Source organism: Podarcis muralis, chromosome 9, assembly GCF_964188315.1.
Source record: "Podarcis muralis chromosome 9, rPodMur119.hap1.1, whole genome shotgun sequence".
Taxonomy (NCBI): Eukaryota; Metazoa; Chordata; class Lepidosauria; order Squamata; family Lacertidae; genus Podarcis; species Podarcis muralis.
This window is the reverse complement of record NC_135663.1, coordinates 66219535-66233684: the sequence shown is the minus strand read 5'-3', so window position 1 is coordinate 66233684 and position 14150 is coordinate 66219535. Positions and strand designations below refer to the sequence as shown.

The following is a 14150-nucleotide window of genomic DNA, read 5'->3' as shown; positions in this document are numbered from 1 at the left end:
TTCCTTTCCCCACCCCTGCAACCTCCTGTGCACCGCATGCAACATTGGATCCTGCCTTTAGTTGTTAGGTAAAGGTAAAGGGACCCCTGACTGTTAAGTCCAGTCGTGGACGACTCTGGGGTTGCGGTGCACATCTCGCTTTACAGGCCAAGGGAGCCGGCATACAGCTTCCGGGTCATGTGGTCAGCATGACTAAGCCGCTTCTGGCAAACCAGAGCAGCGCACGGAAACACCGTTTACCTTCCCGCCGGAGCAGTACCTATTTATCTACTTGAACTTTGACGTGCTTTTGAACTGCTAGGTTGGCAGGAGCAGGGACCAAGCAACGGGACCTTACCCCGTCACGGGGATTCGAACCTCCAACCTTCTGATCGGCAAGCCGTAGGCTCTGTGGTTTAGACCACAGCACCACCCTGTCCTGTCTTTAGTAGTTAGTTGTGTGTAATTCTAATTTAGTCTTTCCCAACCTGATGCTTTGGACTGCAACTCCCATCATCACTGACCCTTGGCCATCTGCTTGGATCTGACGAGTTTTGTAGTCCAAAACTTGTAGAGGGCACCAGGTTGGGAAAGACTGCTTTAGCGAATGCAGAAAGCAATATGTTTTCCTTAATTCTAATGCAGGCTGTGTGTGTATTCAAATGAAATGTCTCTTGATTTGTTTAGGAGTGGCATTTCAAGCAGCTTACTTTAAAGTTTGGAGTGACTGATGCATTGCAGTTAAAGCCAAGAGGTTTGTCTCCTTTAACGGTGCATGTAAAATCTTCCTCCCATTTTGGCTTAAAATTTCAATTTTCTCCATATTTGCATTACTTATGACTTGATTATGTTATGCTTTCATGCATGCACAGAATATAAATCAGATGCCACAGCAAACTCCAGCATCTGATTAGAAAGGGTTTATTGCAAGATGGTGAGATGTCTATCATTGCCTCACAAATGTATTGCACAATATCCTTTTTGAACACTGCAAATGTGCACTGCTGGACAGTTTCTGACTTGCAGCAATAATAATAATAATAATTAATAATAATAATATTAATAATAATAATAATAATAATAATAATAATAATAATAATAATAATGTTATTTATAAGCCACCCATCTGACAGATTATAAAACTACAGTAAAACATCAAACATACAGGACTGCCTTCAGATGTCTTCTAAAAGTCAGATAGTAGGCAGATTGATCGACCCTTCTTCTAGGCAAAGCCTGTAGAGAATGACTGGAAGGGAAAGTGGCAGTGGGGAAAGAGGACCACCTCTTTCTATAGGAACCTACCTGGACCCTGAGATCACCTTCCTTCGAGTGCGTCCTCCTTGAGAGGTGCGGAGGGTGGCAACATGAGAATGGCCCATCTCTGCAGTGGCTCCCCGTCTGTGGAATGCTCTTCCCAGGGAAGTTTGCCTGGCGCCTTCATTATGCACCTTTAGGAGCCCGGCAAAAACGTTCCTTTTTAACCAGGCCTTTGGTCGATCTGATTTACACCCTATGCCCTTTTAAAATGTGGTATTGTGTGTGTGTGTGGGGGGGGAGCTATTGGGTTGTTTTTATTTTTATTATTATTATGTATTTTGTGGTTTTATATCTTGATTTTATTCTGTGAACCACTCTGAAGCCCCCAGGTATAGGACGGTATAATAATAATAATAATAATAATAATAATAATAATAATAATAATAATAATAATTGCCTGACCCTTACTTATGCAAAGGGGCCAAGGGCAACACTGGTTGATTTCTTACCATTCTTTAGGCCTAGTAAACCTCCTTTTTTCCCTCTCTAGCCCAGGCTTATGTGTGTCCGTTGCTTGTCTCTCTTCTTCATACTCTACACACCTCTTCAATAGCCAACAACTCTGCCTTCTCTTTTCCATCATCTGACATAGTTTCTTATTGTCTCCTCTCCTATGCTTCTCTGCCCCCTTCTGTCTTCTGATTTGCTGACCATGCCTCCAGTTAATTCTCTCTTATGCATGGCAGATACTCCTTTGTCCTGAATGGCTTCTACTACCAAAGTTATTGCAGAGAGCAGGGATTGCTGTTCCATCGGTGTCTTGGGAAGGATACAGGAAATTATAAAACACATGGGCACCTTTTGTGGTCTCAAGAGCTGCAGCTGGAAGTGTCAAAGAGGTGCATGAAGTTTAGGAGCTACAGTTTGCTGACCCCTGAACCAAACTGTCCTATTCATTACAGAGGGAGAACCCTGTATGAAATAGTTGTAGTTCTATTTAATGTCACCAGACTTCATATCCTTTTATTTGTAATAGTAGTGGTTAAACAATATGGCAAAAATGTAGTCTAAACCACAGAATTTTGTTTGAAAGCTGTATGGGTGTGTTAACTTTGAAGGTAGCAGGGAAACTTTCTGGCAAGAGAAGAGGGGGATCAGTACCTAGGTTGTAGGTGGAACTTATTTGGGATGGTAGGAATGGTATAGTTACAATCAGATGGAACAAAAGGATAAACCTTTTGGGTTTTGTGGTATTCCTCTTGTTGTATGCATGTAGGCTTTAAAGCTTGCAGTTTGCCCTTGATCTTGCTGCAGCCGGCTTCCTCCCCTGCTAACTCTGTTCACGTTGCCTTGACAAATACTTCTAGTCACTCACTAAAAACAAAAAAACCTTTATATATCAGTCAAGATGCTGCCATCTCCCTTTCACCAGTATAGAGGAAACACTGTGAAGCTAAGAACAGATTGTCTCCCTGTTTGTGTTTCCTTTGCTTGGCACTGCAGCCATTTCCAGTTGCTATGATGAACCATTTACAGAGGAAGTTCGCTCAGCCACTTCAATTTCTTTCTTACCCGGGAATATGTTGAATACTGATAGGAACTTCAGAACAATGCAGCCGAAGTATTCTTTCCTTGAGCATGTGTATTACAAAATGTCAAACTTAGAAATCACAGAATTGTAGAGTTGGTAGGGATCTCATAGGTCATCTAGTCCAAACCCCTGCAATGCAGGAATCACAGCTAAACAATGCCTGACAGATGACCATCCAACTTTTGTTTAAAAACTTCCAGTGAAGGAGAGCACAAGGGAGTCCATTCCATTGTTGAACAGCTCTTACCATCAGAAAGTTCTTCCTATTGTTTAGGCGGAATTGCCTTTCTTCTAATTTGAATCCATTGGTTCAGGTCCTACCCTCTGGACCAGCAAAAAACTAAGCTTGCTCTATCTTCCATGTGGCAGCCCTTCAGATATTTGAAGATGGCTATCATATCACCTCTGAGTCTTCTCTCCTGTACAGCAAACTTACATAACTCCCTCAACTGTTCCTAATAAGCCTTGGTTTCCAGATCCTGCTATCATTTTGGTCAGCCTCCTCTGCAGACATTCTCACTTGTCAGCATCCTCTTGAAACTGTGGCGGCCAGAACTGGACACAGTACTCGCCGTGGGGTCTGACCAAGGCAGAATGGAGTAGAACTATTGCTTCCCTCTTGTTAAATAGACTTATTAGCTTGAAGGGGGTGTAATTTGGATTGGTGGAAGTGCTTTTCAGTGTGATCCGAATTAAACAACCGGAAAGGACCCTTCAAGCTGCAAGGGGGGAAACTTTCTTACACTTCAAGATCTTCTAAGGCAAGGCAGAAGGGAAAATGCTTCTGCAGTTAATGGTGCTTCTCTCATCAGTTTCTTGCCATGAGTTCCTAGACTGTAAAGCCACAAGTGGTAGGCACCTACCTGCACAGTAATCTGTTTTCATTTTCTTGCTTCTCTCTGGGTGACCCTTTCACACTGCTGTACTAGTTGGTCTTCGGTCACACAGTTTGTTACTGGAAGGCGTGAAATGAGTCAAGGTCAGTGTTGGAAACTCAGATATGAAAGCTAGGAGCTAAATGGCACCTTAAGCCCAGGTTATGGGTGCAACAACGCAATGTCTAGGTGCGGTTTTCTTAATAACAAGAATACAAAGCTGAAAATTAATGAACTGCAGCTAAAACATTGTGTTCATTTTTCACATGGTCTAGTCCTTCCCCTGCCCCACCCCTCTAATATTCTTAAGAGGGTCTCTTCTCCAGCCTTCAGAGAGGAGCTGGAAGTAGGGAGGCAGGACAAGGTCCTCCTTTCTTTCCACTCTGCAGTTTTAATCTGAAATCTTAGGGTGCAGTACTGCGCCCAGAGCTCAGAAACTGCTCGCGCTAATGAAATTCCCTGTTGCAAAATGCGCCTAGAACAATGGGAATTTTGAACACTGGCCATGGTCAAATTGCACCATTCCTATGTGCCTGCATAGCAGATTGCTTTGGGATTTTAATGAAGTCACTGATACAACCATCTCTTTCTGTAAAATGCATTATGCAAATATTAGCATCGCCACTAACATTTTGGTGCCTGGAAAACTGATAGTGAAGAATTACATAACTAAATTTGTGGGTACATCTGCAGAACAGGTTTAATTTTAAATTTGGTGCATTCAACTCTTTCGTAGGAGGTAGCATATTTCTGTTGAATTGTGTTGCCTAGATATTAGGTGGTAAATGATTACCAGATGGTGAGGACAGTGTGTGTAATGGGGATCCTCATTTACCACTCACTTGTCTTACAAGTGTGGTGTTTACGACTTTTCATCACTACACTTCAAAGGAAACCCTGGCTAGCCACTTGTCATATCAGAGGGTGGACTTACCACCTGCATCATGTTGGCTCCTAACACTTTTTTTTCAGCCTCTGCTATCACAGAGATAGCAGCTGCTACCTTTATGGCAGAGAAGATTTTAATATGTGAACTGGCCCATAGAGCAGTTGTACATAAGATGTAGAAAACTGCACTTAAACAGAAACAGCTGAGACAGACTTTGTCCTTTCTCTTGTATATATATTGTCACAGTAAGGTGCTTTTTTAGAGTTGTGAAGATGATTTTGTTGTTGTGGCAGTATTGCCCATACTGTATACAGTGGTACCTCTGGTTACGTACTTAATTCGTTCCGGAGGTCCGTTCTTAACCTGAAACTGTTCTTAACCTGAAGCACCACTTTAGCTAATGGGGCCTCCTGCTGCCGCCGCACTGCCGGAGCACGATTCCTGTTCTCATCCTGAAGCAAAGTTCTTAACCTGAAGCACTATTTCTGGGTTAGCGGAGTCTGTAACCTGAAGCGTATGTAACCTGAAGTGCATGTAACCCGAGGTACCACTGTATTTGACTGTCCATTGCCTACAGCAAATAGCATGTTAGGTTTGGGTTGTGTTTTTACAAATTGTTTGCTCATAGATAACAGTAGGACAAAAGAAATATATATACACATTTCTGTTCCATTTATTTCCAATTTTCCCATTTTATTCTGCCTACAACCCTAACATAAGCTGAGAAAGAAACTGGCAAAAAGACACCCAAATAGGTTAATGGGTGAGTTGGGATTTGAACCTGGATCTTCCCTAGTTCTATGCTAATGGCAGCTGTGTCTGTCCAACCACTTCCAGCTCTTAGAGTGCAATTCTGTATGTCTGCTTGGAAACAAGTCTCATTGTGTGGTCAATGGGGTTTATTTCCAGGTAAGTGGGTATAGGATTGCGGCCTTAGAACCGTTTTGGTCTTCAGCCTACATACCAAAAGTCAGATAAAAAACCCTTCAGTCGTGATGCATAAATTATAGTAATTGTCTTTACAGATGGAATTGATTTGGAAAACAGCTACTAAGCTGCGGCTGTAGAGAACATGTTATTGCACTGATTTACTAGCTTCCCTGTCGAATACCAGGGCAAATCCAGGGTATCAGCCTACGTCTTGAAAGTCCTTAATGGAACTGGCTCTGGTTACATGTAAGGACAAACTCTCCTGTGTTAGCATGACCTCCTTGAACAGCTGTGTTAAGTTTAAATACAATGGAACCAGTGACTTGATGGGAAGCTTGTTTTAAAGGGGGCTTTTGGAGTTGACTATTCAAAGAAGAGATTGACTCTCTGCAAACTTGACCTAATTGTACTGGTCTTGCCACTTTCCCTCTTTTTACTCTCTTGCTGTTTTGTGATCTCTTTTTCCTGCTGGTGTTTTCACAGAGGTGGCAGCATTAGTGTACTGCTCATTTGGAATCATGGAGCTAAAGATTCTGTTCCCTTGCCATACATCCAGACAATTTTAACTTCTCCCAGATGTGTTTCATCGGCCTCTGTTTCTTTATGGTGCATGGAGTAGTTAGCATGGGAGTGTGTGATTGTTTTATAGGCATGTTCTGCATGATTCTTAAGAGTTCTCTTAATCAGGAAGGCTAAGAGACAAACATGCTGTGGTTTTAGGTTTTCTGAAGTGCATTGGCTCCTGCATTGGGCTCAAAGGCATTTCTGTGCACCTGGAGGTGCTCTCTCCCTCTCCCCCATCCCCAATATTGGGCTTTCTTCCCATTTATACTGACCATTAGTGATTGTATTGTGATTTGTATTTTTACTACTCCCCCCCCCTTTTTGTTAAAAATGGTGTGCGCTGTGGCCTAGATTGCCCTGTGTCTTTCAATCTTTAAATTGCTACTCTTCTATTTTCCAGACTAGGCTTTTCATGTGCACAAAAAATTATGATCTCTGCACCATTTTTTCACATTTCTTGAAAAGAGCCTCTTATTTAAACCAATATTTGACATCTATATTTTTGGTGTTTTCTTGCTTTTCAACATCATCTTGTTCCTCTCACTGCTTGACTTGTTCCTCTCCTCTGCTTGGCAGGGGGTTGGACTCGATGGCCCTTGTGGTCTCTTCCAACTCTATGATTCTATGATTCTATGACTTGTGTGATTGTGTTAGTGACACATTGCATCTGTCATCATGATATCAAAGATGCCCATAAACAAAATTCTGTGAAGCTTGTCTCAGAATTGGTTCTCTTAGAGAAAATGAACCTGGCACACATACTTCAGTTATTTCCAGACCAGATGACTGCGCTGTTTTGTATATGGGGGCTATCTTTTGAAATTCTGACATATTGAAAATGTCTTTAAAATGTCCGTTAGTCCAAAATGTGGCAGCTGGACTCTTGAGTGTTGGCTAATCATCGGCATCTTTAACTCCAATCTTGTTTCAGCTTGATTGGTTCCCTTTGGTTTTGGAAAGTCTTTAAATGGTCTTGATCTGCCATGCAGACCTACCTGCCCAGGCTTTAAGAACTTCCTTGGAGTCCTTACCACCATTTTGGGCTGTTAAATGAGTGAGCATAAGAGATGTGGCTGTTTTAGTGATGGTGCCAATGCTATGGCTCATCTTCAGTGGCGATCTCTCTGGCTCCCTCTTTTGGTCCATTCAGACACAAATAGAAAACACTTTTACATGGCAGTGATGTATAATTCAATTGCTTTTCAAAAATTATTTTTAACATGATTACTGCTTTTTCAGATTACGTTGTTCTAAGTTGCTTTTTCTTCATTCCCTTTTTGTAACTGTGTTTATTTTATTTGCTTATAAATATATTGTACTTCTCTTCATCTTAACTGCTGGGTGTTCTATGGGCAGAAGAACAGAGTAAAAAAAATTAATAGCAAGAATAATATTGATAATCTAAAGGCATTCTTTTAGTCTTAAGTAAAATAGAACATAGGTATGTTGTTATGAATTACGTTTTTTAACTTTTATCAATCCCCACCCCAGCTATAATTAAACTGGCCTTTATTTTTCATCAAATGACTTGTTTCTTAATTTCAAACTGTTCACTGTTTTCCCTTCATGTTCTTCACTCTTGAATGCCTTCAGGAACTTGATCTGTGAGCGGTATCAAGTGTTCTTTCGACAAATGCTCAAGGGAACCGACGCTGTTTTCCACTCTCTTGTATAAAAAAGCACATAACGTTTTACATGAGAAAAATAGCACCTATTTGTCCATTACAAAATTAAGAGGGTTATGAGGAACAAGTTGTGTAAAATGTAAGTCCAGTGTCTTAGGAATAAACTTTTAATTACAAAGCGTTGGGTCCTCTTTAGTGGATGCCTCGTGTCTGTGACCATAGTTGGTACTTACTTTGGTGAGGACTGCAAGTGAGAACCAATCCCTCCCACTGCTACAATACAGATTCCCTGATTATTTGTGTGTGTGTGTGTGTAATAGAATGGGGTTTGACATACTTTAGAATCTAGATTTTATTTGCAATGTGGTACCCCTGCACATTTAATTTATGGGTGTATTTACCCTACCTTTCACAAAGCGGTCTTAAGGAGTTTAGAGTAAAAACATAAGAAAATAAGCAATGACACAAATAACCATAAAAGCAGCAAATAAACCTGTAAACAGAAACCAATAAAACCAGAAGTTATGACCAAAATAAAAACAACAGATAAAAGATAAATAGCTGTGGCTTCAATGCCATTAAGAACCATTAAAGGTACCTGAGAACAGAACTGCTTGGTGCTTAACAAGTAATGAGGCTACTTCTCAAAAACAACCTCATCTACAACACTGGATTCTAATAGAACATTGATATCTGTAGCCAGAGAAGAGATGCAGCTGATATCCCCAGTGAAACTGATTAAAAGCAGCATTTTGTCATTTTTGCATCATCACAAAGGTTTAGCCTCTGTTGTGACCAAATATGATTCAAAGTATGGGGCAATTAAATGTATGTTTGTGAAGAGATATGAAATTTAGTGCTGGTAGCTTGCAGCTTACGTGAGGGTTTGCTTTTGAGGGTCTTTGTGTAAACACCATGTAAAGCCAGGAACATCCAGAACCTTCCCTCTGCATGACCATCCCTACCTGTCTGGAACAGGAATTGCCCCCCCGCACCTTTCTTACTGAACCCTGTAAAGGATGGGCAACCCTCCATAGCCCTCACATGACCTTCCCAGAGTCCAGTAAGTGAGGTGGAGGGCTTTAAAAAATCCCTCCAGAGAAGGTTTTACTGGGACCGGCAGGCAAATACAAATAGAAGGCTAGAAATCACGCTGTGGAAAGAGCTTATTGAAGCCACTGAGCCTCAAGCGACAGCAAAGGATGCAGAAGTACCCCTAGTCTGTGTACCCGCTCTTTCAGAGGGTGGTTAACTCCATCAAAAGGAGGCAGCCTTCCAACACAAGAAGTCCCAACAGTGGAGGAATGGCAGATGAAGATGATGGACTTTTCAGAGCTAGCCGACCTGACTGGAAGAGTCCGCGACCAGAAGGAGGAGGAGTACCAGGAGGAATGGATGAAATTCAAAGACTATTTAGTTAAATCTGCTAAGATAACTTAATTGGAAAAACTTGCAAATACCAGATAGGCCTAGGATTTAAATATGTGATGTTAGAGAATAATATCTTTAAAGTTAAAATGAAAAGGAAGAAAGATGTTAAGTGATTAAGTTAATTTTATGAGAAAATTGGTTTTGGAAAACTGTTACAATGAAATACACTGAAATTCAGCTAGGGGGATTTGAGGAAGTCACTTAACAATGTTACCAAGATTGGATTAAGTACAGTTAAGATGTTTGTTTGTTTAAAAATTCTGGAAAATCAATAAATTTTTTTGGAAAAACAAAACAAAACAAAAACAAAAGGAGGCAGCTTTCCATCCATGCGGTCCAGGGAACCACCCACTAACAGTGCCTCAGCCTTGTTTGGATTGCGTTTCACTTTGTTGGCTTTCATCCAGTCCATTGCCAAAGACAGTAATGGTCCAGCGAAAGTAAGGCCATGTGCTATCTGCATATTGCTGACAACTTCATGTTGATGTTAAACAGCATGGGGGATAAAATTGAATCCTTAGGAACCCACATTGAGAGCACCACAGGGCCGAAGAGCACACCCCAAGTGTCACCCTCTGGAAACGACCATCCAAGTAGTACCACAAAGCTGTGCCATCCACCCATAACTCAAGACAGCTGCTCCAGAAGGCTATCATGCTCGATGGTATTGAAAGACGCTGAGAGGTCAAGGAAAATGAAGGCATTTCCCCTGTCTCTCTCCTGACAGAGGTCATCATACAGGGCGACCAAAGCTGTTAATTAAAAGTTAATTAGAGGACTTCCGTTCTGGATAAGCTGTCATTTAATAGCAATAACTTAGATTTCCTCTGTGGTATACAATATGTTTCCTGCAGGAAAATAAATTGAAAGCACATTTAAGTCTGAGGGCCTTGTCGGATGCCAAGAACTAATTTACTCAGAATGCTTAAATACTTCTCCTTTCCCTCGTTTTTTGCAGAACCTTTTGTGGGGGAGAATGCTTTGTGCTGTGCAAGGAAATTCAGACAGGTCATAACAGCACAGGCTGGCATAAGAACATACAAAGAGCTCTGCTGGATCAGACCAAGGGCCTTTTGGACCCAAAATTCTGTTCTTATAGCCCACAATTTCTGTTTGTGGAAGGAAGAAAATTAAGAAGGACTTGTGGCACCTAGTCGGGGAGCTACTGGTGACCCACTGGTACCACCTCACCACTGCCCAACTTCCTCTTTAACTGCACGGCTGCTTCTACTTCCTTTATTTGCATTTCTGGCATTTCTACCTCCTCTTGTCCCCAGCTCTCTGCAGGGAGATCCCACTTAGCTGTTCTGCCCAAAACATAGTATTATAGGATGAAGAAGCTTGGACTGCTTCTAGTCTATTGTAATGGGTGCTTCCAGCAAATTTGTTCTACACTCTTGCACTCCACATTGTGTGTGGACTTTCCCACCTCCCACCCCCGCTATTGTATGTTTGTATGAAAAACACTCATGTTGGAGAAGCTATTAACAGCCACTTCCCAGTAATAAGTTATTTTGTACTTGCTGCCTTTTAGTTTCTTACCCCTCTTTATTATTATTCCCCCCCCTTTAAGTAACCTTTTATTGGATTTTATAAACAAGGATCATAGGAATAATAAACTGTATAAAAAAAGACCAAGTCTTTGAATGTCATTTGTGCATCGCAAAAATAGCATAATAAATTTGCAATAATATCTACAACATATGATTCATTATTAGTGGTTAGTGTACAAGTCTTTGGTTTAAATAAACCAAGTGGAGTGGATTAAATAAAAACAGCAAGTGGAAACAGGATAGAACTGCTTGGCTCTGTTTTGTTTAAAGCTTCCTATCTTTATTATTATTATTCACACACTCGTGTGTGTGTGTGTGTGTGTGTGTGTGTATATATATATATATATATATATATATATATATATATATATATATATGAATATGAAGCCTAGAATTGCCACTCATGAGGGTCATTCTTACCTGATTAACATGTGGCTGAAGAAGAGGCCAGGGATTTGATGAGCAAAAGCTATGTTAACTGATTCAGCCTGCGTGGCCCAATGTTCTTGTACGCTCTGTAGTGGCATTGTTGTGAATTGCAGTTCCTGGCATGTTGCTCACCAATCCTCAACCTGTATAAATAAAAGACCACTAAGACTGGTTTGGACCGAAAAAGGTCACAACTTTATTGAATACAGATGAAAGTGGTTTGGCTTGGGCATGGGGCAATTGGAATACTTCTGGCTTGCCCACCAGAAGTGATTCGTAGGTCAATTCAGGTGTGGATTCCTAAGACTTACATCAAATTGGGTGACCCCCACAGGGACCACTGTCTGGGAGAGCGCCTTTAGCCCTGGCCCTGCCTGGGCACGTGGACATGTCCCCTCCCCTCCCCGAATTCCTTTAATGGGATACCCCAGCATTTGGAGGGGCAGGTGGAGAATACAACCCCCCCTCCATCCAAAATAAAGGATTGCCCCAATGCCCAACCCAGTTGTGATGATTGCTGTGAAGTAGGCCAAACCACTGGGCTGGAGCCAATTTGCCTGCTGGACAAATTTGCCTGCTGGACAAATTCGTACCCAGCCCCATAAAATGGCAACCACCGTAGCCACAGCAAAGTCCTTGACTATGAGCTTGAACCAAGGGTGGGCGGGCAGGGAATACGATGAAGTAAAAGCAGATAGGGCCCCAGGTGAGGGCTGTTTAAATAGCCATGGAGCAGACCGCTTTGTCAGCTCCACATCCTGGCCCAGTCTGTGTCCACGCCTGCATCCTCATTCGCCAAACCAGGATGCAAGCCAGGATTCGGCTCCTGATAGGCAGTGGGGGCTTATGGCTCTGCCACCTATCAGGAAGGGGCACTGATGTCATGATTCCCTTGTCGGGGTCCCAGGGGAGCCTCAGCCGTTCTGCAGTGCCACCACACCGAAAGGGTAAGCGGACTTGGGCCTATGACAGTTCAGTAGCATGGAACTTGGGCCCTACTATTAGGAACTGAGATTAATAATTCCTAAAAACTTGAAAGTAACGTTTCGTTTCCTCCATTTCCCTCTTGAAGCCCAAATTGTTAAGAATTGTTTCTGATTTTTGTCCTTTAGATCCTTGCCATTTACTGAGTCCACCATGTTTCACTGAGGAAGATAAATACAGCCTGGAAGCTCTTCGCACAATTCATAAACAAATGGATGATGACAAAGATGGGGGCATTGAAGTAGATGAAAGTGACGAGGTACGTGAAGAAAATATATTACTCTGAATATCTTCCTTAAAAATGGAATTTTGTATGAAAAGGAGCACATAAACAATTAACTTACCACTGTTTTGTTGTACCCATTGCAGCTATGGAGTTTATGCTTTACATTAGTGGTGTAGCTTTTCTGGAAAATTTTGAACCAGAAATTTTGCTGATATTCTACAAATGATCTAATTTACTTGTATTAGGAAGCAAAACAAGATCCTTTGAAACTTCCATACTCGTCTAAGCTCATATTTACAATTGTCGTCCGTTCATTGCTACTAATAAACTTACAAAGAAGAAAATTTTGCTTACCATTTATACTCAAATATATTGAAATAGACCAATTCAGCTGTCTATGAAACATATCAATCCTTTTGAGATCTTCCCTGAAGATATCCCCCTCCTGCCTTCCCCCTCCCCGAATTTGCCCCCTCTGCCCTGAGATCTTCCCTGAAGATAACCCCCTCCCTCCTTCCCCCTCCCCGGATATGCCCCCCTCCCCCCTGAGATCTTCCCTGAAGATATCCCTCTCCCTCCTTCCCCCCTCCCCCCTGTGTCCCCTTCAGACCTTGTCCTTTGCTCCCTCTCCCTTCAGCCCACCCCTGAATATGCCCCCTGCCCCCTGAAACCCTTCCCCCCCAATCACTCCCGGAAAAGATCCTTCCGTATGTCCCCCCCCCTCCAGAGACCCTTTTTTGCACCCCTCCCAGCTCCAACCTTACCCCTGATACCCTTCTACACCCCGGAACACTGGGCTGAGTACGACTAAGCTGCAGTTGTTGGTAAGTATGACAGCCCAATGGGTTATTGTCTGCCCAGGTGCTAATCTGCAAAAGAACCTGCAGAGCTGCACAGAGGCAGCCTTGTCAATATAATGATAGTTGCTTCCCCAAAGAAGCAGAAACTATGAGAGAGTAAACAATCTTTACACAACCCTAGTGATGTAAAGTATTATGCCAAAATAAGTGCCAAGTTTTAAGACTAAACGGTAATCTACATTTTAGCAGACTAAGTATTTTGATTTACTTTGCAATAAGAAAATGTTACCGAATTCTATTTTTAGTAAACTGTATGGAGATTATTAGTGAAGTAGAGAACAAGGGAAATAGAAATGGAGGAGAATCTTGCTGGATTTTCTGTGCTTACTTTGATAAAGCACTGCTTTTAAAAAGTTTTGAGTAGGAGTGCCAAGTCTTCAGCTTATACAGCTGTCCATAGTGTATTACTGTCACTGCTTTTCTTACCCTGCTACAGCTGTTTGCTTTTTTCATATACAATTTTGCATCATATCACTTCATAGGAAACTCTGCTATTTTCATGAGCCTCTTTAAGGATCGCTAGTCTATTAAAAAGTTTTGTTAGCGGGCCAAGAACATGCTTTCTTTAAAAACACCAAATTAACCTCTACAATTTAGTCATGTTAAATTTTCAAAATTTAGCCATACTTTGATGATAACTATTTGGCATTAAAAACAATGCTGTGAAAAGTTTGGCAGATCGGTTGTAACCAGTAGTGCAGAGAAAATAACACATGGACTTTTTATAGCATAGGGATTGTGAATGTTAGCAAACAATTGGGGAGAATCTTATGCATTTTCAGGCGCAATTGTTACTATAACTGGAAAAGAATAGCACTGTGCCCGATGGGGAAGTGGAAAGTTCACTTGTAACCAGTAGTGCAGAGAAAATAACACAGAAGTCTAAACATGGACTTTTTATAGAACAGGGATTGTGAATGTTAACAAACAATTGGGGAGAATCTTATGCATTTT

At 41.6% G+C, this 14150-nt stretch overlaps 1 protein-coding gene across 1 annotated transcript in view; it reads left to right on the top strand.

Moving 5' to 3' along the window:
* Positions 1–14150, top strand: part of STIM2 (stromal interaction molecule 2) — a 73363-nt gene that overhangs the window by 20788 nt on the left and 38425 nt on the right. The window contains exon 2 of the mRNA XM_028743747.2: positions 12239–12369. Within this exon, the coding sequence (XP_028599580.2) occupies positions 12239–12369 (131 nt within the window). The remainder of the gene's footprint in view (positions 1–12238; positions 12370–14150) is intronic.